This window comes from Equus caballus, chromosome 1 (genome assembly GCF_041296265.1).
Source record: "Equus caballus isolate H_3958 breed thoroughbred chromosome 1, TB-T2T, whole genome shotgun sequence".
NCBI lineage: Eukaryota > Metazoa > Chordata > Mammalia > Perissodactyla > Equidae > Equus > Equus caballus.
Genome location: NC_091684.1, coordinates 91,440,785 through 91,466,756, shown reverse-complemented (window position 1 = coordinate 91,466,756; position 25,972 = coordinate 91,440,785). Strand labels below are relative to the sequence as shown.

Here is a 25,972-nt window from a genome sequence, read left to right as displayed (position 1 = left end):
AGATGAAATTGAACTGCCAGCTCACCTACAGTGAAAAGCGATGTTGGTTGCTGTTGAGCCTCTCCGCCACACATACATTTGGCCTATGTTTATAATCACATGCTCTGAAAGAAATTAGGCCCGTGCATGTAGAAATCAGACCAAGATCCAGTAGAAAACACTACACAATAAATCATTAAGTAAGAAAGCAGTGTGATGTGAGATGAAGGGGCTGTATCAGATAATCTCCTTAGATTTCACATGATCCCAGCACCTGCTTGTGCCTTAGACGTAGACAGAGCATAAACTGCATCTGAGAATGACAGCTCTGCTCTTATTTAGCCATGATCTTAGGCAAATCACTTAACCTGGGTTTTAATTATAAAAATGATGTGTTTTGTGAAAGCACACAACATTATAAATGAAAGTTTTTGGAGACTTTGTTTATGCCACTCCATCTGCCTTCTCACTCTTTCCCTCTTGAACTTATTCGCCCCTCAAAGCCAGCTCAGATGTTATCTCAGCCAACCCCAAGAATTTGTTGAGTCTCTTTCTAGACCTCAGTGGTCCAAGGACTTCCCCAACTGCAATACTTAACCGCAGGCATTAGGCTATTTGTGGAACAGCTGCATTTGCCAGAGGCTTCTCATGTTATTCATCTTGTGTTCTCGGTGCCTAGCTCAACGTGACCCACAAAACTGCTAATAAACGTTAGCTGAATGAATGACATCACTCTAAGTTATAGATAAATGAAAGCAAGGAGTCAGGTTGGTTTTGGTTAACTATGAATTCCACTAGGGACATAAGAGGAACGGCATCATTTGTGAATTGCAAGACAAATTACCAACAATTCTGGGTTCATTGCACATACACCTTAGGAAGATAAAAGTGCTTTTATTTAACCACTATGTACGCTGCCTTACACAGATTACAGTTTCTTCAGCTTTATCAGCTGAAGTTGGACTGTCTTACCACCTACCAGGCACTCTGTTAGCCACTGAGTAGCAAGAGTCGCACTTTTAACTTCCAAGGTCATGATTTACTCCAGGCAGCAATACAGGACCCCAGCTCAATTTATTTTCTAGTCATCTGCAGAACTGTAAGGAGGGTGTATTAGAAAACATTTTACGGTTTGGGAAATGTTAACATTCCTTGCGAGGTTGTGTTTTCAACAGTACATGACGATTGGAGTAAGACAAAGTTTGGGGTGATTTATATACATTTCAGGAGTATTAGAAACTGCAGTGGTTTATGCATATATGCCAATTCACCACACGAGTGAGGAATGTTAGCTCTTCCCAACAGTAAGGGAGAGGCCCCTTGCTTGCCTTGATTCATTCCACTTCTAACTCTGATAGACTATCCGGCAATGATGAGATAAGAGCCCAGAAACTCAAAGACACTATGCATTGTCACAGTCCCAGCAGAGCCCAGAGGCAGCAGCGCCAGGGAAGCTCGCATTCCAAACGAGGGGGCTTCCCCGAGCCCGAGCCAGCCCTGCAAGCTTTGCTCCTGGCTATTCTTGGCCCATTCCAAGAGGACTGGGTGTCCTGACTACTGCCTGGGGCAGGCCAGTCTCTTCTTTAGTGCTGCAAGGAGATGCTACAGCCTCTCAGAGCAGCAGTGTTGGCACTGGGCTGACATGAAGCAGTGCTTCCTGAACTCTGTGCAAAAGGATCATCACTGGGGGCATCTTGTGAAGATGCCAGGCCTGATTCAGTAGGTCCAGGTGGGGTATGAGATTCTGCATCTCTAACATGTTCCTGGTGACGCCTGCTCCATGGACCACATTTGAACAGTAGATCTCAACTAGATCTGCATTGTATCACCATACGGATGCCCAAGCCTCACTCCTTACTAATTACATCAGAGTGAGGGTGGGGGCGTCCTGAGCCAGGCTCACTATTGTTCTAAAGGCTCCCCAAGTGATTCTAATGTGGTCAGGGTTGAGAACAGCTGACCTAGGGTACAACTCACTGTTATGCAGGGGCCAGCCTCAAAGGAAGAGGCTCCTGTAGATTACCAGACTTCACCTGGTCTGTCACTGCCAATTGTCTTGTCCCCACTGAACAGTTATGTCACCCACTGAAGGCAATCCCTCATTTTAACTACTCCTCTCAACACAGGAAATGAGCACGAACGCTCTTCCTTCTCTGTACCTCACCCCGGTTCCTGACACAGGGTCGTGTACATAACAGGTTGTCAACATGTTGGTTCATGAGGATGAGTTTTACTTCCTCTCTCTGACCCACAAGAGGTGCTAATAAGCAACTATCACACCAAAAGAAAGAAGAGCAAGGAGTCTGAAGTATTCAAAGACCAGCAACACTGAGACCTAACTGTCCATGGTGGTCTGCTGTGGAGAAAACAGTTCCAAGAATAAGCCAAAAGAAGAATAAAGCTTCTTTCAAATTCTTAATAGCAAGAAAACAAACTGTAATGTTCTTTCAGTATTTGAGTGGATTCAATACATTCAAGTTATGGAAGTGGATGACTCCGAATTCAGACCAAAATAATACACAACTACAGAGAGTTTGGCATTTTAGCCTTATTTTTAACCTACACAGTATAAAGTATTCATAAAGTACTTTAATAAATATATTAAGGCTTAAGGTGATCACTGTTTTGAATGGAGGAGTTTGCTTTCTAACATACCAGTGTACATTCAGAATCTTTAAAAACAAAAACGTTGCCATCTTACAGAGAATTATACAAAACACCAGCTTGCCCCAGTTTTTTTTTTCCCCACTCAAAAAATCTTTGTATTATCTTCCTTCCTCCTCTATCTGATGGACAAAGAATGATATAAATTTTTTTGACAGCTTAAGAGAATGTAGTTGATTGGTGTGACCTGAAATGTTGACTTTTCCAGTAAAAAGCTTTCACGGAGTCACCTGGACAGTTAGGAATGTAGCTTACGAACAAATAAAACTCAGCCAAGAGGCTTAAAAGCTCATGAAACAGCAAGAAAGGCCACAGAATGTATGGAGGAAGGGGAGAAGGGGAAAGTTAGTTGTGACACATTGCAAGCTGGAGGCAAAGCCTACAACAAAGAGGGTGTGAGATCACCTACGATCCAGAAGGAAGGAACTAGCTCAAAACTGTCTCGCACAAAATACCCAAAAAGGTCTTCTCCAGAACCCCCCTTGTTCTATTCTCATTAGGAATCCTCACCAGGAGTCCTCAGTTCCAGGGTGTCAAAGACAATGCTGAGCACCTCTAGATCGCCTGAGCAGAAACTCCAGCCATCAGAACAGACTGCCGCCATGTGTCCACGGACATCTGCCTGCCTACAAAGTAAACTGGCAGCACTCATCCCACATGCCTGAGGACCACCCACAGTGGAGGCCAGAGGAGCTTTCTTGCAAGAGGAGAAGCAACTGTTGACGGTGTGTCCGGCAGTAACAGTCGCCTCCCTCCTGAGATGCTTTAGAGGGACTCCAGAATCCAGTCGCTGCCGGAGAGGGGGGAGACGGGCAGTGACAGGTCCCTCGGAGGGCCGCGTTCCCTCCCATCGTGGAGGGAGTTCTGCTCCTGGAAATATTCCTCCTCTTCATCGAAGAAGCCGTTCTCCAGAGCATAATTGCAGTCTGGGCTGGATGCTGCCTGGCACGCTCCCTTATACTCCTGAATGGACTCGTAGAGGCTGTACAGTTGGCAGAGCAAGGACATGTCCAGCTGTCGGAGGCCAACCTTGAGGGAAGGGGTGGGAGGTAAAAACAAGAAGTCAGCACTTGAGTTTAATTTTAGTTGAACACTTAGCCAGCAATCTGCCCGTGCCAGCACATTCTTTCCAGACAGCGAACGACTCAGAGCATCACTTGAATGCTCTGGATTTCCAGTTTTGAGAAAACCTTAATTATGTGATGCCCACACCTCAGACATTACTCAGTGTGTCAGGAAGGATCACACCTGCAGAGCAGCGGGCCCCAGCCTGCGGGATTCACTCTGGCCTCCGGCACGCCCTGCCAAGCAGAAGCACTGCACACTCTGGTAGCCCAGCTGGTTTCACTTTGGACACCAAGATACAAGTGTGTCATTTCCTCTTGCTCCGATCAGATTCAGAGAAGACCTACAGGTGCCTCCCCCTACTACTAGAGTCATTCTCAACTCCCTGGGGCAACAGAGTCCCCTTGCCAGTGACAGTGGCTCACCTGGTCAATGTCACACGCTGGCCCCCTGGAGCACCTGCCCTCTGACCAGCTCAGCCTCCAGGCTCTCAAGAGAAGTGGTCAGACTCCCTCTCCTCCAGACGGAGTCAGTCTCACCCTGAATTGGTTGTGGGATCACTCCCCAGAGCGACTGAATAAGCCCAAGGGGCCTCTACAGATCCTCCTGGAAACTATTTTCACAAGGGATGACAGAACAAAGAACATTTAAAAGTCACAGATTTGTTTATCTTCAAGTTCCTCCCTTCCCTACTGCCCATCAGAGGGAAAAGCACACAGTCAGGACAGGAAACGCACCATTTCCATCAATCCTCAAGAGAGAAGGGTTAATCCACTGGGAAATGCAACCCAGACCAGAGGATCTTACACTGGGGAATCTTGGGGATCACCTGGGGATCTTGTCAACCACACGGATTCTGAGTCAGTAGGTCTGAGTGGCGCCTAGCAATGCTGCTGGGCGTCAGGCCTCACTCAGTTGCGAGGCGAGAAACTAAACAACATGCCAGGAGACCTGCCTTTTGCCTCTCGGCCCTTGAGCAAGTTATTTATCATCTCTATGCCTCGGTTCATGACAAAAATAAATTCTCTTATGGGGCAATGGGGAGTATTAAATATCAATCTATTTAAAAAAACAGTAATTGAATGCCTCCTGTGTCCCAAGCACCGGACTACAGCACTAACAACACAGGGAAACTGCACATAGAAAAACAAAGTGTTAGAGGATTTACAGTCTTTACAATTACCCAGCAAAGAGATTTTCCACACAAGACGGTCTTTCACACAAGGGAATCTGGGCCGAGAAAGAAGTGTTCATCTTGTGACAAGACTGGGTGTTAAATTCCAGGTTATTCTTCACACCCTTCAATCAGTCTAAATCGTCAGACACCAGCTATCTCGTCACTATGGCTGAAGAGACCATAAACATGCAACCAGGTCACATCTGCTTAGCATATTTTGCTCAAGGAAGGTTTCCAGACAGAGAGGCGAGTTCTGTTGTTTCCGTAGTGATTCCCCATTATTCTAGAATTCCTTCTACCCTAGAACTCCTCAAAGAAGGTTTTCTTAGGAAGAGACCTCACCAGAAGTCATGGCCTCCAGGCCCAGCTCTGCCACTTTCAATGGCTTTGTTGAGGCCCCTGCCCGCAACCTGCCTATAAAATGAGGGATTTAAATTGGATAATCCATAGCTAGCTCAAACACTTTGTGACTTTATGCCATAAACCATCGCTGCTTTGTCTGAAATGAATGGCAGGTGCCTACAAGAGACAGTTTCCTGAGCTGTTCCGAGAGGGCAGACCTAGCTCCACGGCATTCTACTCTGAAAAGTACAGCCTGAATAGGGCAGCCGTCGACAAACCAAGAGATGCCCAGGTTGCCACATGCCACTTCCTGGGGTCAGACGCCATCACCCCTTTTCCTGATTAGAGTTTGTGTGTGTGCATGCACATGTGTGTGCGTCAGAAAGAAAAGTGAGTCTCTGACATTTGTGTTTTAAAAATACCCAGACGATTCTGATGTCCAGTTCCAGTGAAGAACCAGTGTTCTTGATACGAATGCCTGTCTTTCATGGGCCACTTATGTTTATTCTCCTGTGAGCACTGAATTTCAGGCCAGCCAGACGGAAGAGCATAGAATAAAGAGTGCAGGCTCTGGAGCCTGCCTGCCTGGGTTCAAACTCAGGCTCTGCCATCCACTAGCTGTGGGACCATGAACAAATCATTCAGTCCTAAAAAGAGCGACAGCTGCTGCTATCATTGTTATTGTCATTATTCTTTCCCACTCTGCTAGCCTGCAGACTCTCACCGTGGGAAAGAATGGCAGGGCAGCACCCTGTGTGCCACCATGTTCCTCCCGCCCCCATGCCCTCCTGAATGCTGAGCAAGGACCACCTGGCCTCTCTGGTAGAGGCTGCCAGGGCAGTCAAGCAAGATGGAGATTATCAGCAAACCGGCCTCCTGAGGAGCAGGGTGGTAAGTGTAGACTCTCAAATAGGAAAGGACCTCGATGTATTACTTCAAACCCCAAAAAGGAGGATCTTCCAAACCAGTTTGTTCATTTCAAACATACATAATTATTCTTTACACAAAGGCAAAATCTCCCAGCCCGTTAGGTTCTAGAGATCTTGATGCTAGGTACATACAAACAAATCTGATTTCTCTCTTTCTTAATCATCTTTTAAATAGTTGAAGGTAATTTTCACTCCCCCACCGTTATCCCCTGAAAAAGAAACTATTTGTCTTCTCCAAGCTAATATCCTCAGGTTCTTCAACAATCTGTGATGACGTTCCGATCTCTAAACCACCCAGTCCTTTCCCCTGGACTTGCTCTGATGTTCTAAGACTCCTCTGCAGTATCCAGATGTGAATCCAATAACCAAGTCACAAGATTCTGACTCGGCTAATTCAAACGTACCTATCTTTTCTAGAATTAATATAAAGAATATAAACTTGAATAAAGGAAGTCACACCCTCCCAGAGTCACACCCTTATTTGCTCAAAAAGTCATAGAAAAGGTTCTTCTGGAATCCTGGAAGTACTTCTACTGAGTCACTGATACTAGCAGATCACTTGGGGGATCCCAAGACCCTATTTCCCACCTCCGGAATGAATAATGGAAAAAGGAGTAGCAGGGAACGACATGCTATTGGAATGCGTCTGCCTTTCACCTTCCTGGGCTGGCTGGAGGTGGCCACAGGTGGAAGCAGCAGCCTGGGCTCCACGGCTCCACGACCCCCACCAGGTTTCAGAGGCTCTGACAGCCCACCATCCCACGTTACCCTGAAACCCAGGCTTTTCTTCTTAGGTGTTATTTCCTAGGTATTCCAGGCCTACCTAGGATACACACCAGGCAAGAAAGTGGATTGTGTTCCAGACCTTTCTGCATTGCAACAGCCGGATGACTCACAAAGTGCCTTGTCATCGGGCGGAACACTGGCCTAGAAACTAAGGTCTGACCCACCTAGGAACACAGCACAGTCCTGGACACACCTACTACACAGATGCCAAGCGTTTAGCCTAATTTAACCGGGCTTTACACACACACACACGTGCATGCACACGCCTACACACATCCCAGCTTCTCAACACCTTCTTTTTTTATTAAAACATAATTCATTTATAATATCCTATTAGTTTCAGGTGTACATCATAGCGATGTGATTATAAACATTACAAAATGATCATGATAAGTCTAGTTACCATCTGTCACCATATAAAATGATCACAATATTAATGAGTATATTCCCAATGCTGTGCTTGCTTGTTTTATAACTGGAAGTTTGTCCCTGTTAATCCCCTTCACATATTTCGCCGGTCCCCCACCCTCCCTACTCTGGTAACCACCAGTTTGTTTCCTCTAGCTATGAGTCTGTTTCTGTTTTATTCTGTTTGGTATCTTCTACATCTAAGTAAAATCATACAGTATTTATCTTTCTCTGTCTGACTTATTTCAGCTAGCAGAATACCCTCTAGATCCATCCATGGTGTTGCAATCAATGCCTTCTTCTTCAGGCACTAAACTTCCTCGGACTGACCAGAAATCCTCCAAATTAGCGAGGAGGACATGAGGTAAACCAACAAACCTGACTTCGCAGCCAGGACGCCTCTCCCTCAGCTGGGGTTGTTTCAACACTTTCACTAGAATTTTCGAGAGGCGAATTGAACATCCCTGGGCAGTGTTCCATAATCTGTGTGGATCTATTCTCCCCTACCTGCAACTCATGCAACGGTCAGGTTGAGGCCGCTTCACCCCGAGTCCCCACCTGTCCCCACAGCATCTGCTAAAGCCTCCTTGCCTGCCTGGTCCAACGCCAGCTTCTCCTCTACTCTTTAGACTTTGACTGGCTCAGCCCCAGTGTCCCTCACTTTGCCCTCGCCTTCTCTGCCTGTCGAAGGCATTTATTATTCTCTACCTTACAAGTATGCATATGGTCTTCTTTCTCCCAACGTAGGACAAGCCCATAATGCAGTGGCCAATCTCCCTGTTGATCCCTCAGCACCCAGCACAGAGCCTTGCAGAGCAGGCACTCGGATATTGGCTGACTCCGTGAAAATGCCGCACTGTAGAGACCTCAGACGCCCTGCCAGAGAACACCTGGCTGCAGAAGCAGCCTGGCAGTGAGGCCTTGCTGGGTTCAGCAGGCCCCTTGCTACACCCTGGAGGCAGCTGCCGAGGCGACAGGACTGAACAGGCAGCCTTTTGTGCCCAGCGCACCCCAAGGTGCCCCCGAGGAAAGCCTCAGACCACACGGTTCTCGCCATGTCATCAAAAAGACACCTCTTGCCTAACAGGAGCAGATGACACAAAACCAATCTTTCTCCCTGTTGTTCGTTAGAGTCGAGCATCTGCAGCTGGGAGAGGCTCATGACTGCCAGCCCCGGAAACAGTCTCTCAGCATACGGGTCTGAGGGTCTGGGGATGTGGGAAGGGAAGAGAAGGACCATCCAAGAGAACTAAATGGAGAGTTTGTTTCAGGCCATGATGAAATCACCCACGAACAAGAAATCACCCGTGAACAAGGACTTCCTGTCCTTCCAGAAAAAAAAGTGGGGAGGGGGAGGGACACGCCCTCAGCAAGCCCGCTAACCCCCACTGTCCCCATTCTAGAAGGCCCGGAAGCCTGTCATCTTGGTGATGTGTTCCCCACATGTCCCTGAAGGACTGCTGATCTACTAAATCACAGCTGGATTGAGAAATACAGCTCTTTTGAAAGCACACTTAGAATTCAAATAGGCTCATTTAAAAAAAAGCATAGAATTCTAAGACCCTGTAATTTGTAGTCCCTTATTCTAGACGCTCAAGACAATTAAGAACTATCAACTAGTTTCCATTGCTTTAAACTGCTAAAGCGATTCCTTCCTTTCTCTGTTCTGGCTTCCTGCTTCCTTCCTGATCCTTTTCTTCTCTTTTCCCAGGCACAGAGGCCCCCTGCACACACAGGTGGCTCACCAATCCACAACATCAACAATGGGGCCAAACAATCCTGAACCGCCCTCAAAACTGTTTCAAAAATTCACAGTACTAGGGGTGGGGGTGAGGACGGGGGCAGGGAGGGTGGGCCTGGCCCCCGTCACCGAGTGGTTAAGTTCTCGCGCTCCAGCTGCGGCAGCACAGTGTTTCACCGGTTCGAATCCTGGGTGCGGACGTGGCACTGCTCATCAAGCCATGCTGAGGCAGCATCCCACATGCCCCAACTAGAAGGGCCCACAACTAAGAATATACAACTGTGTACCGGGGGGCTTTGGGGAGAAAAAGGAAAAAATAAAATCTTTAAAAAAAAAATTCACAGTAGGACGACCATGTGAATACACCTCCAACAGGGTGGTGGTTTCCAGCTGGGTTTTGGGTCCCTAAGTCTCGAAATATCCTTGGAGGGTGCTGTGGGGGAGGGAGTTCTTCCTGACTTTAAAAAAATTACAATAGAAACATTACCATTAGGATACAAGGCTTAGAAGATGAAAGGAATCTTTGAAGGGAAATTGTTGATTTCAAACAGAGCATCATGAAAAACTTTAGGATATTTTTCAGAAACAAAAAATTGTGTTTAAAAAAAATAGTCTGTTTTATTTGAGAAACTCAAAGTCGGGGTAATTCATCAGGGCGTTTGAGAGACTTAAACAAAAGCAACTTCTTCCCAAATACAACAATGAGTTGAAAACCAAACAAACATAAAAGGAAATGATCTTATTTGTGCCTGGCTCCACAATGGGGCCCGTCTGTGGGTGGAGCCAGGGAGGAAGCAGGTCAGGGGGCTGGGATGGGTTAGTCTCAGGGGGTCATAATGAGATCGACTCTGAAATGAGCCCCCGCCCCCTGCAACTCCTCAACACGATGAAAAATATCCCACCTTCCACGGGGCAGGGCATGCACAGATCCGAAGCTGAACTATAGAATCAGGAACTATCGCATGAGGGCTCCCGAAACAGCGACAGATGCAGAAAAAGTTTGTTGCATGAAATTTTAGATGGAAACAGAATGGGTGATAGGAACTTGGTTTAAAAAATGATGGTATACATAAATAAAATTATGGTATACAATAAAAACTAGGCAGTCATTTAAAAGAATGAGCAGTTCTGTATATACTAAAGTGGAAGAGCGACCAACATTCATGATTAAGCACAGAAGTTCAAGCGACAGAACAGCATGTTTAGTACATCTCACTTCACACATGTACATGCACACACATGTGCAAGCTTTTAACTGGAAGGGAAAATATCTGTTAGCAGAATTTATTTCTGGAAAGTGCGACTGGGTATTTACAGCCTTCTGTACTGCTTAATTTTTTTTCCCAACAAGTATGTCACTCAATTTTAGAAACTAGTAATAATAAAAAGTATAGAATGGATGCACACTGCTGTTGGGACTGGCTGCTTCTAAAATCCTTCTGGAGAACTAGTTGGCATTGTCTTACCAAAAGCCTTAAAATAGCACATAACTTTTAACCAGCTAACTAGTTTGTTTCTGGGGATTGCCTGCAGAGAAGAAAATCTCATCTCAACTGTATCCAAGTATGTAATGCTCATCTTTGTTCTGTGAGGTAGGTGTAATTAACACAGCCAGTGGCAGAGCCCCAGGGAGCTGCAACCAGGGCCGAGGACTCCACCATTGGTGCTCTGACCAGTGGACTGTACAGCCTACGCAGACAATACTGGAAGGAAGATGCCACAATGTCAGCTGTGGTACAGCAAGCTGCTGAGATCACGGGTGATTTATATTTTTGGCTTTACTGGACTTTCTAGATTTTCTACTATGAATACGTATTAACTTACAAACAGAGAACTTTCAAAGTTATTTTTTTTAAAACATAGTGAATGAGTAAGCTTATACGGACGGCTTAGAAATTTATTGTAGACAAGAGGTGGTGAATGCCCCAAATCTAATCAAGGTGTCTCGTATGTATCCACAGGCCTGGAATGTAATACAGCAAGCAGTGACCTAATGGATCGTAACCTGGTTTCTGAAGAAAGGATGTGTTGACAGAAGGACGCTGACCTGGAAACTGTTTAGAAAAGGAAAACCAAAGAGAGAGAGTACATCAGTGTTGCTCTAGAGGAAAGGAGCTATTAACTGGGCTGCCTAAGCCTGACAGAAACACCCCTGCAGGACCTTGACGCTCCCTGAGGGCTGCAATTGTGTGCTCTCTAAGCAAGCAAGCAAGCTTCCATTCACCAAGTGGTTGTCTACACTACACTCTCCTCCCCTGAGCGGAAACGCATTTGTGCTATCTGGTCAGTTTCATCTCCTGTTACTGCTTTAGACTCACCAGGCTGAGCCCAGACTCTGAAGTGCCATGGTGATTCAGAGACAGAAAATACACAGGTTGCAGGATTGCGCCCCCAGATTAGGCCTGCCCCACCTCTACACTTTCCCATAAGTTCCTCTGCTAGGTCGGGCAGTTTGAGTTGAGTTTTCTGCTTAACTCATAGGGATATTCTTGTTTATCGCTAACCTAAACTAATGTTAATACCAATTAAGCTTATTTCCTCTTGTTCTGTCCTAGGCAGAGATAAAGAAAAGCAATCGACCATTTTCTTTAAGAAGCGTCTTTGCACATTCTTTCACTTTTTTCCGACTATAAAAATATTCTGATTGTATTAAAGATTCAATGGTTCATAATTATATGAACCAGTCTTCCCTAACACCATGTTCTAAAGCAGCAATCTTCAAATGTTTTGGTCTTGGGACCCCTTTACACTCTTAAAAATTACTGAGGGTCCCAAAGAGCTCTTGTTTACGTGGGTTATACCTATTGATATTTACCTTATTAGAAATTAAAACTGAGAAATTTTAGTATTAATCCATTTAGAAATAATAATATACCCACTACATGTGAACATAAATAACATTTTTATCAACAATAACATTTGTACTCTTTTTAATGTCTGGCTTATCTGCTTCTGCACTTGATCCTTTGAGACATGGTGTCTTGGTTGGAGTAAATGAAGAAAATCTGGCCTCACACAGATACGTAATTGGGAAAGAAAAGAGTATTTTAATAGCCTTCCAGATATTGTAGATATTCTTCTTTGACACTACCCTTTAGTTGACTGCAGTGTGGAATCTGAAGCTACGCAATGAACTTTTCATACTCTTACATTAAAATCCATCAGTCTTGCACTTTGAATGGATCTTCAAACCATGCATGATTTTGCAACATCAAACATCAGTTATATGAAAAACGTGGAAGACTGATTCACTGCATTATGCAGATCTTCCAAACGCGGATATACTTCCCTAGGTAATACTCAAAAAAACACTTTTGTCAATATGACCACCACATAATTACGGACCTCCAAAAGGATGTGGGGGACTCCTTGACGTCCCCAGACCACACTTTAAGAACCACTGTTCTAAAGATACCCACTTTTAGCAGTTTAATGTATATCCCTTAAGACACTATGCATTCGAGTTTGTTTTTTAGCTACCACTGGTATCCAGGACCCCCCATGGATCCCAAATCAGTCGATGCTCAAGCCCCTTACATAAAATAGAATAGTATTTTCATAGAACCTACATAATCCTTCCCATGTACTTCAAATCATCTCTAGATTATTTATAATACCCAATACAATGTAAATGCTGTATAAATAGTTGTTACACTGTTTTGTTTAGGGAATAAGGACAAGAAAAAAAGTCTGCATGTTCAGCACAGACGCAACCATCGTAGGCCTTTTGATTGGCAGTTGGTTGAAACTGCAGAAGAGGAACCCGAGGATACAGAGGGCCGACTGTACTGTTCGTAATTTACTCTTTCACACTGTGAACATCTCTGTCTATATATATAGTTATCACATTCTTTTCAACAATGGTACAGCATTCTATTGCTCTTATAAATACTATTATATAGCCCTACAATACATATCCATGTTACTGACATGGATGTAATGTAATTTACATGTTTGTTATTTACTTGTGTAACTATTTCTATAGGATAAACTTATAATAATGAAATTGCAAGGGAGAGGGTGACAAGCATGCTTTCCTTCTAATGCCTCCCCAATCCTGAGGCTGCAAACAGGAGACCACTTATCAAGAATTTGTATCCAAGGCCTAAAAATTCATTGTCCAAGATGGTGAAATGCTGACACGGACACAGCTGACGTTGAAAAAGCAGGTAGGACTAGAGGTAAAAACACAACTTACTAATGACATGTTGGAACTCAACACACATTTGAAGGTTAGCTTGTGCTTTGTCATTTTCTTGAGGGATAGTCAATGAATTGAAATTCCTTCTCTGCAAGAATAGATGCAGTTAAGGAAGAAAATCTGAAGCTAAAATCAGAAAACCAAGTTCTTGGACAATATATAGAAAACACTATCATCATCTAGCACTTTTCAGACAACTGACATAAGAAGCAAAAGAAAGTGTTTGGTGTCTATTCTATTTTATGGGGTTTATTTCTCCAAACGTTCACCATCACTATGACCATTCTTTTACATCTTTGCTAGTCCTTTAGGTAAAACAGGATACCTTGTTGTTTAAATTTGCGTATCTGTTATAAGGGACATTAAACACCTCGCAGTCACTCTTTCACTGCGTTTATCTCCAATTCTAAGTACAGTCAACAACCTAAGAATACACCCAACACCCTCTTCCCATGTTCTCTATTCTCCGCATGTATTCCAGTCATCTTCCTTAGCCCAGCCTCTCCAGGCTGGAACCGGCCTGGTGTCTGACAGAGGTTACCCCTCCCCCAGAGAGTACTGGTCAGAGGACGGAGACCCTCCTCTATCCCCTGCCCCACCCCTCCCCTCCCATCAAGGACAGCACCTCCTCCCCAAATCCTTGAAGACAGGATTCTCATACCTGCAAAACTAGGCCAGACTTGGCTCTTAGGGTTAATCAAGGAACAGAAAGTACTCGCAAAAACTGAAAAGGCCACATCTTAACGAATGTCCACAGAACCATAAGGAAGGCTGAGTTTTTCCATCTCCAAAGTTCCTGAGGGAGAATGACCGTCTCTGTGTAAGGTGTCTGAGGGGGAACAAGCTACAGGAAAAGAGCAACCTTTAAGCCTGTCTACTTATCAGGTGGAAAGATCTGGAGCATGCGGGCAGAGAACAAGGTGACTAGGAGGCCGGGGTCCTGGAGAATGACGTTGAGCAAGAGGGGCAAATATCTGACCAGCCAGTCTCAGGGCAGGTTTCCTCTTCATGGAGTCTGTGGCCTGTCTGTAGGGTTTCCTACACAGGTCGTGAAAAATTGAGCTTTTCAAACTGAGGTCTGAAGTCTCCGCGGAGTTTAGGCAGCCATCCCAGGAGCGAAACCACAAAGCTTCCAACTGCCGCTCGATGGGAATGAACTGCATGAGGGCCCTGGTCCTCTCCTCAAGCTCTCTCTGAACATCCTTGCCTACCTGGCCTTTAAGATCTATAGCAACGCTGGACCAGGGCCTGGAGCACAGGACAGCCCTGATGTCTGCGAGACGCAGAAACACCTGGGCACTTGCTCGTTTGAGGTCCTCGGTCAATGAAGAGGGGTCCAAAGCACCAACAACTGGGGCACTTTTACCTTCACATTTAACAGACAAATGCCTTTAACCAAAAGGGGGGACCAAAGCGAAAGGTTGCGCCATTTGTAAGATTCTTATGATTTAGGAAAAATATTAATTTATAGCCTCTATAATAAAGTTGAAAGTGGTATGAAAAAATATCTTTCGATTCTTTACATCTTTAAGTTTTGGGACTGTAAGTATAAGCTCACTTAGAGATAACATCAAAGATGGATGGATGAAACCAGGCCAATGACCCCACAGCCTGCCCTTACTGCCCCACCCCCATCCCACAGAAACACATGTGCTTTCATGTACACAAACTGTTATTTATACTTTTTTAATTTTTGCTTTCATTGGGTAGCTACTGAGAATGGGGACCAGTACTATATGAGGTAATCATGGCCTAAAAACTTTAAGAACTATTGTAGACAGCCAAATTTTTGATGGACTGAGTCAAGAATAGCATACTTGCACGATTCTTCCTTTTCTCCTTCCAATTCTTTGCATTAAGTGGATTTACAATAACCAGGCATGGCTGTGCAAGTGTCCTCAGGGTCACCAAGCACATTGCAACAGGCGGTCCCTGCACTTGTGCCCACATTATTTTATGACAGAGCAAACTTCTTCTGTAGGCACAATAAAGACCCACAGAGGGATGCAGGGGAAAGAATTATACTGCTACAGCCAAAAGGATCCTTTATGGCATTTAATTCTCATTTTCCCCATAGGGGATCTATAGTCTAAACTCATGAAATGGCTTGCCTAGATCATATCACATAATTTAATAACAGAATTCAAGCTCTTGATGCCTGGTTCATCAGCTTCCCAACTCTTCAAGAGCTTGTTACAAGTGAAGATTCTCGTTTAAAGTGTAAAGCATGTGAAAAGTGTAGGTATAGGAAGGGGCCCAGGAATCTGCATTTTAGCAAGCAGTCTGGGGGACTCTGGGGCTAGTGGTCCATCCTTTGAGGAACACCACGATAAACCATGCTGGTGGGAAGACCAGTGAAAATACAAAGACAGCAGTAAAGCCCATAGGACATTCCCAGTATCCTCTGATCAGCGTCAATCAAGAACGCTGCACTAGAAGCCAATGCTCTTATTCCCGATGGCACGTTTCACAGGCCTGACTCGAGACTGGACCTTACCATAAACTCTTTTAAAGAGTAAAAACTCCTGTCTAAGACTCTGGTTTCACATGTACGATGAGGACTAGATTCCTCTGGGATGTGGGCCACTCAAGCTAACGCACATCTCCTCGAGTACAGGTCACTGGACAAGCTCATGATGCATTTGGTTGCGGTCTCCACAAAAACGCGGGAAAGATAAGTGTTGCTGGTCTCAGAAATCAAACTTTTTTCTCCGATTAAATTCTTCACCCACACAAACCATTGCAGTTCAGGGACTCAAAAGTTCTGTGTTGATGACTTTCCGCTCGTGCACAGGTGGGTGACCAAAATAACTGTTTGATAGTTTGAAGAAAAAATGAGGCAGATAGGCTCGAAGTCAAAGCTATTACAACCTGCTGCTGCTGACTGGAGAAGGAGAGCCCAGGAGTCCCCAGGGCCAGTGCCCCTCAAAGATCTCCTGCCCCAGGTTGGAGGCTCTTTCTATCTCCACACTTTACTGCGACTCCTTTGGATATCTAAGCTCGAGGAGCTGACCTCACAGAGCTGCTGGGCAGGACAGTCTCTATAGAAATCTGTGCCAGGGGACCCAGTTGACACTGAGAGTCAAGGGTCTCCTTCAACCACACGCAAGGATTTGAAACACCAACCGAGATCTAGTGAGCGAAGCTAGCCTGCCAGCCTAGCAGATAAAACTATTCCAAACTGTGGGGCCCTTGAGGGCAAAGTATTTTCATACAGAAAGAGGTCTGTGGTAGACATCTAGTATTTTGATGTCCAGTAGCCCCCCGTTCTGATTCTGCAAACTGTCCTTTCTTTGGGGAATCCTCAGCCCCCCAGCCCATCCAGATGGTCACACCAGCTTAGTAAAATACCGTCCTGCCCTCGGTCACTACTAGCTGGCCCAGGCTGGCCAGGCTACCCAAGCAGGGCACATTGGCATCCTTCCACACAGTATTTACAAACTGGAACTAAGAAGCATGGCTAAAATTGAAAGTGTGGACACTCTTAGCAGCCACATTCCAAAATGTAAGAAAGAAAGAAAACAGCAGGGGAAGGGGAAGAATATAGTGGACTTCCTGGGCGCCCCATCAGCTGGTTTCTAGTCTGTCTCCGTATCCATCCAACCAGAGAACAAGATTCTCCTTTTGCAAGAGCTAGTTCCGCATGAGTTTCTATTATTACTGCGGAGTCTTTGCTCACGAAAAATGAGAAGTGCTCTAAACTACGGCAATTACACTGCTGTAAAGATGCCCACATCTACCAGATTGTATAAGCTCCTAACATCTACGTCATTCCTATTCATCCTTGTATCCTCCACAGCACTTTATACCTAACACACACCTGGTAAACATCTGTTGAATGTGATCTTAAAATATTCTCTGATGTTTAAAAAAAACCCAACAAACTCAGCTTCTTGTTTTACAGGACGTTTTTCTGGTCTACAGAGCAACAACCATCTGTGTGACCCTCACAGCTTTCCAAATGGGCCCACTGGGGGAGGGGAACAGTACAGAATCTCACAAAGGAGGGGTTACTAGAACAGGAAGTGCTGAAACTTGGAGTGGAAACGATGACTCTCAGACCAGAGCAGGGCGTCACCAATCATGGGACAGAACCCTCTGCTCACACAGGCTCCCCCTGCCCTCATGTGCCCTGGCCACCAGCTTCCGCAGGTTCCACCCTCACCAGCCTTCAATCAGTTATCTCCAGGTCAAAATCTCTTTTCCAGCCTGCAGCTCCACATTCTGAAATGTTTAACATACCCTTCCACTGATGTAAGGCAAACCACCTTCCTCTCTAAAGCAGACACTCCTCCTGACTCCCCCATTGCTACGACGAACCCCACTTTCCAATGATGGATTATCAAGATTACTACTGCCATAAAAGGCATACTCTGCAGTTGCTGAGGACATCATAGTACATATTGACCCAGAAAATGTTTGCAATACGTGCCCCCCCAAAAGCAAACCGGAAGGTATAATGTGATCCGTGAATGTGCGGGTGTATGTGTGCGCACACACACAGGCAGTATAATGCAGTGGATAAACACATCTGGTTGAGTTTGTCACCTTAAGGGAGTTACTTAAATTCTGAATGATTTTTAAACAATATAAAATAGACTTTATCTCGCGGACAGTATCTATCTCACAGAGAATTGAAAAGGACTAAATAAGATGATAGATGGAAAGCATTTACATTGTGCCTACACAGGAAATATCCCAAAATACTAAGTGATGATCTCTAGGTGCTAGGACTGTGAGTAATTTTTAAATGTTTTGCTTAGCTGCACTTCCCATAAAAAAGCTTAAGTCATCTCTGATTCCTTCTCATCACCTTCCCCAACTCTAATATTTAATCAGCAATTCCTGCAGATTCTGCTCCGGTGAAGTCTCTCCTACTTGATTCTTGTCTCACACTCACGGGGGCCCACCCTGCTAGAGGTGCTCACTTCTTCCGTGCCTGCCTCCAGCATCTCCTACGTCCAGCTCTCCCTCCTACACCCGGCCATCAGATTAATTCCTCGGAGGCCAGCCCTGTGCCATTCTCCTGCTTAAACCTTCCTTTGCTACTTGAGGCTTTCTGCAACCCGCTTAGCCCACCTCCCCAGCCCCTCGCCCTCCAGTTTGCAGTGTACACTCCCCACGCTACTGAACTGGAGCAGAGTTCCGCTTTGCCCCTCTCCTGACACCCTTTTCCCTTGTTGAAATCCTGTTGTCTTCTGAGGCCTCCACACTACTGCTGCTGGAAGTCAGCCCTCTTTCTGTGCGTGCACAGGACTTTTAAAAAGAGGGATTAATCCCATTCTGCCATGACTTCTAGTTATATCCCTTGACAAAGGTTTGACCTCAGTTCTTCGAATTCAATAGATCAACACAAACTATTCTGCAGATAACTCAGGCAAGAACTCCCCGTTCTTATCTTGCAAGGCCCTGCAGTGGGAGCCTTAGAGTGAGGCCTTAGGTTGGACCCCACTGCCTTAGGTTAGCAAATCTCTTAAAAAGCCAAAAGACCACAGTATGTTTAAAGACCTTGTGACATTTCTTAAAAGGGACTTTTCAAGGCCTGTAGCCATGTCTTAACTTTATCACAGCTAAATATCAGACAGACCAAAGATGGCTGTTTATTTTCCTTGGGCTTCAAATAGTTAGGCTTAGAGAAAGCTCTGGTCAAAGGCATAATTATAAGGTTGTGGCTTGTACTTCAGTCGCACCAGGAGGGACCTGGAAAAATACTTTGGGGAATGGCATGTTGACTCCCAAGCCACCACTGCAAGACTCCAGAGCATGTTTATAAACCAGAGAGAGCCTCAAGACAGGAGTGGCCCTGAGGTTTTCCTGTCTCTGTTCCAGCATGGAACGTAACCCGAGATGAGTCTTCCTATTTCACCATCTTATTTATGCTACATCCAATTTCAGACTGTAAACATACTGGATGTAGATTTATCTAATTAAAATGCTGCTCACCAGCCGTGCAATGCTGGTGTCGATTAATGTTTATTAATAAATAAAAATGGCTGGCTTGGAATTTAAGTCATTCTCTAAGAAGCTTAGAAAAGCTTTTCAGAGAGAATTGGAAATCACTTCAATGCCAGCTACGGAGCGTGAGACAATATCTAACTGATTAAAAAGTGTTAAGGCTGCTTTTCTAGATTTAATTAAGTCTTAGTTTTCAGAACAGATAAGCTCCTGAGGATAAAAGGATGCATAAATTGAATTTTTCTAAACAATCTCTTAATGCACTAGATGCATATTTAAAGGATTCCTATGATAAATTTTTTGGCAAATTTATTCTTGGGGAAAAAAACAGCTTTCACATAATAGATTTCCTTAATAAAGTATCTATCTGCACTAGGAGAGGGAAAGAGCTGCACCAAGTGAAAGGAATGAGCAGATTCTAAAAAGAAACGGGGTGTGTGTGAGGGGTGTGATCAGGGGTCAGCAAGAGGGTTAGAAAGGAGGAAGTTTTCTGTTCTCTTCTAGCCGGGCCTAAGCCTGGTGGAGAAAGCTCATTGTCACCTAAATCCCCACCCTTGCCCTGCTTTTGGCGTCACCTGAATCGTGTGTCCTGGTCCACAAACACCTAACGTACTTCCCAAGGACTGAGAAAAACTAAGTCCCATTGTTTGGAGCTCAGACACAACCCGAAGAACCCACACGGGCTTCACCCAAACAGGGAGGGCACCACCTCCCTATCCCTCTCAAGCCGGTTCGAGGAATCAGCTCTACCGCGCCGAGGGGTTCAGGGTAAGCGCTGGCTTTCACGGCCATCTGTGGGCCGGAGCCATCCCGCCGTAATCGGATTCTGCACGCGCCGCCGAGGACGCGGGGGAGGAGGGCCAGGGCTGTTCCAATCTGCTGTCTACACGCGCGCAGACAAAAAGCTGTCCTCTGCAGGGTAGGAAAAAACAATCGCACACAGCTCTTCACCCCTCGGGCGCAGTGAAAACCTTTCCCAAACCGGGGAGATCCGTTCCACTCCGGAGAGGGGTAACAAAGCCGCCCCCGCCCCGAGGCCGGGCGCGAACCCCACGCCGCGCCTCCCGCCTCCCAGGTCTCTGAGCCAACGAGGGCCGGACTAGGGGCGCCCGGTCTCAGAAAACTGCCTTTTGAGAGTGAGGACCCTCCCGGGCGAGGGTCCCATCGTGGGCATACGGAGGACAAGTAAAAGAGGGTAGTTGAGAGGGCAGTGCCCCTCTTTCGGAGCCGGCGCCCGGGCAAAAGAACCAGAAAGGGGCGGGTGGGCGCGGAGACTTGCAGAGCAGAGCGCGGGGCCCGGCGAACTTTCCCGGGACTGCGAGCCCGGACGGGAAGAGCCCCCCAGCCCGGCCCGCGGAGCCCCCTTACCATCTCCTTGCGGAGCAGAGCCAGCGCGGCGTCCAGGTTGGGAGGCTTGGCGGGCAGCGCCGCGGCCCGAGCCCCGCCGCCGCCCGCGCCCCCGCGGCTCAGCTCGTCCTGGATGCGCGACTTCTGCGCATACAGCCGCTCCAGGTGCCGCCAGCCCCCCGACGCGCCGCCGCCCGACGCCGAGTGCAGGAGCCCGCTCAGGCTCTTGGGCAGCGGGGGCAGCCCCTCCACCCGGAGACCCCGAACCGCGCCCGCCGTCCCCGGCGCAGCCCCGGCCCCGCTCATCGTTGCCGGCCCGGCCACGCGCCCGCCCGCCGCCGCCGCCCCGGCCCAAGGCTCCCCCGGCCCGCCCCCTTCCCGGCGGCGCCCCGCCCACTTCCCGCCCCGCCGCCCCGCCCCCGCCCCGGGCCCCGCCCCCTCCCTGCGTCCCGGCCCGCGCCCCCTCCCCCCTGGCGCCCCTGCTCCCCTCCAGCCCCGCCCACTTGCCCCCTCCCCCCCATCCATCCACTCCCTGGCCCACCCCCGCGGCCTGGCTCTCGCCTAACCTCGCCCCCTATGTCCCCGCGCCCTGCCCGCCGCCCCCGGCTCGCTTCCAGCCTCTGTCGGGACTTCCCCTCACCTGCCCGCGCTCCTCGAGGGACGGAGCCCTGTTCCGGCGGTCCCACTCCGGGGAAGGGGGGGCTTGTCGACCAACCCCCCAAGCTGCTCGTAATTGACGAGAGGGGCCCACTTCCCGTGCGACCAGAGGAGGCCGGCTGGTGCTGGGGGTGGAGGTACAGAGGCTCCCGCTCTGGCCGGTCAAGACCTCGGAGAGAAGGTCGGGCAGTGCTGGCGACCCTGTCCACAGTCACTGTCCCCGGAGATCAGAACCTCACCGGCGGGGTGCGGGCTGACCAACGGGGAGGAGGCCGGGCTCTGGCCACAGGACCCCCAGCTCTCCCCGAGGGCGGAATCCAGACCGCCTCCCGTTAAGTATAACCGGCCGCCGCGAGGGCTGGGACGTCCAGACCCCGGCGACTCGCTCATTCCCTGCAGGGCGCGCTGGCCTTCGCTGTAAATGGCAGTGTCCAGCCGTCCCAACAACAGCCGAGAAGAGCCAGGTCCACTTTGGGAACTTCAAAATGCGAACAAAAGTGTCTTTCCGCCTGACCGTGAACACAAGAGTGATTTTCAATGGAAATGTTAGGAAAGTAGAGAAAAGGATTACATCTTGGCAACTGTCCATCAACTCTGAGGTAAAAATAAACACGACTCACACCTCAGAGAGGGAGAGAAAAGAGAGAAACAGGCTCTGTCCCTTCTCGGAGGAATAAAAATGACAGACGATCATAACCGCATTAGAGACTGAAGAGGTGAGGAAGTAAGGACTGATTTGCAGACACAACCCCACCGCAGATTAAAAACCAATGCAGTGTATACGGAGTGGATAACTTTGATGTCCACCGAGTCTTGGTTTTAATTGTGGAAGAGATTTAAGTGTTCTAAATACATTCAATAGGATCATAGTTATAAACTCTTCGGAGCACTTCAGACATCCGACATGAAAGAGCTCTGCATTTTGGGGGCTTTTTCCCCTTTAATCTACCACCCCAATGAGCCCACCCCAAGTCTCTGATGGACCCTTACAACTGGGTGAGACTGACATGCAGCAGCCCCAGCACAGGCAGTGTGATTTGAGGGCATGCCGAAGGCTTTCCACCACACCAACGGCCCAGAATTTTCCACCTCATCACTGTGCCTCCTTCCAGTAATTACCTAGTCACATTTCCAGATTTCAGGTATTCCTTCATTTGCCTATTTAAACAGTGCGTGTCTTCGGGAGAGTTACAGATATACTTGTGTGGGTGTAAGGGCGAGGAGGGGATGGGAAGCATTTTGATCTATCATCCACACCCTGGCATGATTTCCCTTAATTTCAGGTGTCATGTTGCTGTCTGACCTGCAGTACCCAGCAGAAACCGCTGAAATTAGGTGATAGAAGATTTGGTTATGTGATGATGCAAAGAGAGGAGAAAGAATTCCAGAGCATCAGGACACTGAAATCATGTTAAAGCACATAGTTGAGAGGAGTGTGGATGACAAGAAGGGAGGAGAGTTACGGCCAGCTAGATAGCAGCACAAGGCTTCCGGTGCCAGGAGAAGAGACAGCTTGGATAATGCCAGCCCCACAATTTTAAAGGCCAGCTCTGTGTTCTGGTATATACTCAGTGGAGTGAACATGTTGAAATAGTCCCCTTTATATCAACAAATAACACCCCAGTGTAAATAGAAATTTCTACAGAATTTCTGTGGCACTGATTAAGACTATCTGTATAAATCTGAAACATAATTGTGCAAGAGCCCACCAAATATTTTGACAGCCATGGGCAATGTCAGCCAGTGCCTGCTTATTCAAAGGCTAATAGTAGGTACGTTTTAAGATTCATGCTTATAGCAGGAATGAAGTAATAGATAATTTCTGGAAAAAAAATATATTTGCCTTATTTCAGGTCTTAAACATCAATCTTCTGACGTCAAACCAGCATGAGGCCCAGCCACCTCCTGTGCAGCTAAATCAGTCTTGTTGTTCTTTTCTCTTTGTTTGGTTTGGTTTTGTTGTTCCTGGGCTCTTGGAACTCAAAAAGCACAGACTTCTAATCCAGTGCTCTATTCATTAACCCACACCTCTTCTTAGACTTCGTAGGTCAAGGTGGGGAACCTGGGCCTCGGAGCACAGACCTCAAAGTTGCCGACGTCAGATGACACTCGGTGGACCTCGATCTCGCTCTCCCAGTCTTCAGCCAGAAGCGCACTGTGAACTCATTGTGAACTTGCAAGGACTCACCAAGAAGCATTCTCATCTCCCTCCGTCCTGTCCTTCCGCTAATCCAGCCACTTCTTCATCCTCAGCTCTAATCGCTACCCACTTGGCATGTGCTTTCTGGAATGTCGAAGTCTTTTTGTGTTTTTTTAGTATTTCTAAAAGTTTAATAACTTAGATTGTTGATAGAATAGAAAGAACCTGAAAAACACATTGAAAGTCCGATTGAGCTTTCTTTTCAAAGCTTATGACCTTAAATTCTGCTAAGCTTAAAGTTTATCTTCTTGTCCACAGTAGCCATTTTTCACTTGTTGCAGGACCTAAAATTAGAATACTTTGAGAGTGATTGTGCAATGTATTTGGCCTAAATTTTAGCAAATGTATTTATTTCAAGATGTAATTTCTTGTGTTTCTATCATTTCTAAAATAAGTTGTAAATTAAAAAGTGCACAAAGCCTTTTGAAGATCTCTGTATGCAACTGTGTATGCACACAAATGGGACTAAGAACTTAGCATGTAATCCTAGATTCTTTTTTTTTTTAAAGATTGGCACCTGAGCTAAAAACTGTTGCCAATCTTCGTTTTTTTTCCTGCTTTTTCTCCCCAAATCCCCCCAGTACATAGTTGCATATTTTAGTTGTGGGTCCTTCTAGTTGTGGCATGTGGGACGCCACCTCAGCATGGCCTGATGAGTGGTGCCATGTCTGCGCCCAGGATCCGAACTGGTGAAACCCTGGGCTGCCGAAGCAGAGTGCATGAACTTAACCACTTGGCCATGGGGCCGGCCCCCATAGATTCTTTTATATAGTTTTTAAATTGTTCCTTTATCACCTCAACAATATTTAAGTTTATTTAGTCAGGGACAAGAGCAAGGCTTTTTCTGTAACTGCTGTAGCACCCAGCACAATGCTAGGCACCTTGTGATATAATAACATTTTTTTAAAAAGAATGTATCAGGGGCCAGCCCCCTGGCCGAGTGGTTAAAGTTTCCATGCTCCATTTCAGCAGCCTGGGTTCACAGGTTGGGATCCTGAGCATGGACCTACTCCACTCATCAGTCATGCTGTGGAGGCATCCCACACACAGATAGAAGAAGATTGGTGTGGATGTTAGCTCAGGGCTAATCTTCCTCAAGGAAAAAGAAGGAAAATTAGCCACAGATGTTTGCTCCTGGTGAATCTTCCTCACCAAAAAAAAAAATAAAAAAAGAATGCACCATTTGATGTAACTTGTTGAGTTCCTACTATGTGTAAACCACAGTGCTCAGCTCTGTGATGAACATAAAGATGGATGAGGTTCAATCCATGACTTCAAGTCACTTCCAGTCCATCAGGAGAGATGACTTTGTAACAGGAGTAGGAGTCAAACACTGGCAGCTTCAGCAGGGAAAGATTTCTTGTGGGGTTTGGAAAAGGCGTAACAGAAACGTGTTCACTTCAATTGGGTTCAAAGGGTCAGGGTCAGTAGACTTTGGGTAAATGAATTCAGACCAGGGAGGGCTGGGAAGAGTCCTAGCTGGTTGGAAGGTGGGTTACATTTGGGAGGCACAGCGAAGAGAGGCTGGAACAGTGGCTTTGTCATCAGGCTGGGGTGGGTTTCAAATTGCATGCTGTGGAGTTTGGACTCTGTTTCTTGGACAACGGGAAGCGATTGAGCATTGTAAAGCAACACGATCTGAGCTTTAGAATGATCATTCTGGCACTTGCATGTCCAGTGGGTTGGGATGGAGGCAGAGATTAGAGGCAGGGAGAATGGCTGAGAGGCTAATGTATCTTTGAATGGAGAGGAAATGAAGGCTTGAATGAGGTGGCAGAAAGCAAGGGATAGGAAACAGAAATAACCGGCGTTGATACTTCATAAAGCACTTTCTCATAGATTTTTCTCATTTGACTCACGCAACCTCTGGGAGGTGATTATTACTCAGAGTTCCATCTGACAAAGGAGGAATAAGGGACTCATGAAAGGCAGTTGATTCACCCAAGTTTGCTCAGCTCGTAAGCGACACGACCTGGCTGCCGGCCACTGTCTTCTTCCTGGGGAGGTGCCAGCGGCAGAATCCACGTAACTGTTTGGTTGTGTCAAGGCCTGACCGGAGCCTGCGCTTAGAGGTGGTGGTCGAGACATTTGAAAGGGAAGCAATCACAAGGGAGAGTGCCCTTCAATCAGTATCCAGAAATGCTTTCACTCAGTAGCCCTTTGAAGTAAAGAAAAAAGGCAAAAGAGAGTGCAGAAACCTAGAAAATGCAATAGATGAATTAAAACATTTGGGAAGACTCTGCCACAAGCTTGATTTTCTGAAGTCAAGACGAAGCCCCCAGCCAAGGAGGCTTAACTAGATGATAACCTGCCCTTTGGGAGATGAGAAGAAGGAACATACAAGTTTTCAGCAGTAGTCAAATCTAGTGGAAGAGGAGATGGGAAAGTGGAATAGAGAATTAGAGCGGTGTTTGTGAAAAATCCAGGTAGGAGACTGAAATCCATGGGCAAGCTGGTAGGGTGAAAAAAGCATGAGGAGGAGGGAAAAAAAATGCTTGGATTAATCTCAGTCATTCATTTC

General features: G+C 46.6%; 1 protein-coding gene and 1 long non-coding RNA gene across 2 annotated transcripts; one reads left to right on the top strand and one right to left on the bottom strand.

The window, feature by feature from the left end:
* Positions 1–857: 857 nt before the first annotated feature.
* FAM89A (family with sequence similarity 89 member A) lies at positions 858–20,948 on the bottom strand. The gene is made up of 2 exons (XM_023647724.2): positions 20,616–20,948; positions 858–3,672 (listed from the first exon to the last, which is right to left on the bottom strand). Exons 1-2 carry the CDS (start codon positions 20,898–20,900, stop codon positions 3,409–3,411), a joined length of 549 nt encoding a protein of 182 aa, XP_023503492.1. The 5' UTR covers positions 20,901–20,948; the 3' UTR covers positions 858–3,408.
* Positions 20,949–21,040: 92 nt separating this feature from the next.
* On the top strand, positions 21,041–23,879 carry LOC111774739 (uncharacterized). The gene is made up of 2 exons (XR_002809934.2): positions 21,041–22,393; positions 23,290–23,879. It is a non-coding gene; the product is annotated as an uncharacterized lncRNA (long non-coding RNA).
* The last annotated feature ends 2,093 nt before the right edge of the window (positions 23,880–25,972 follow it).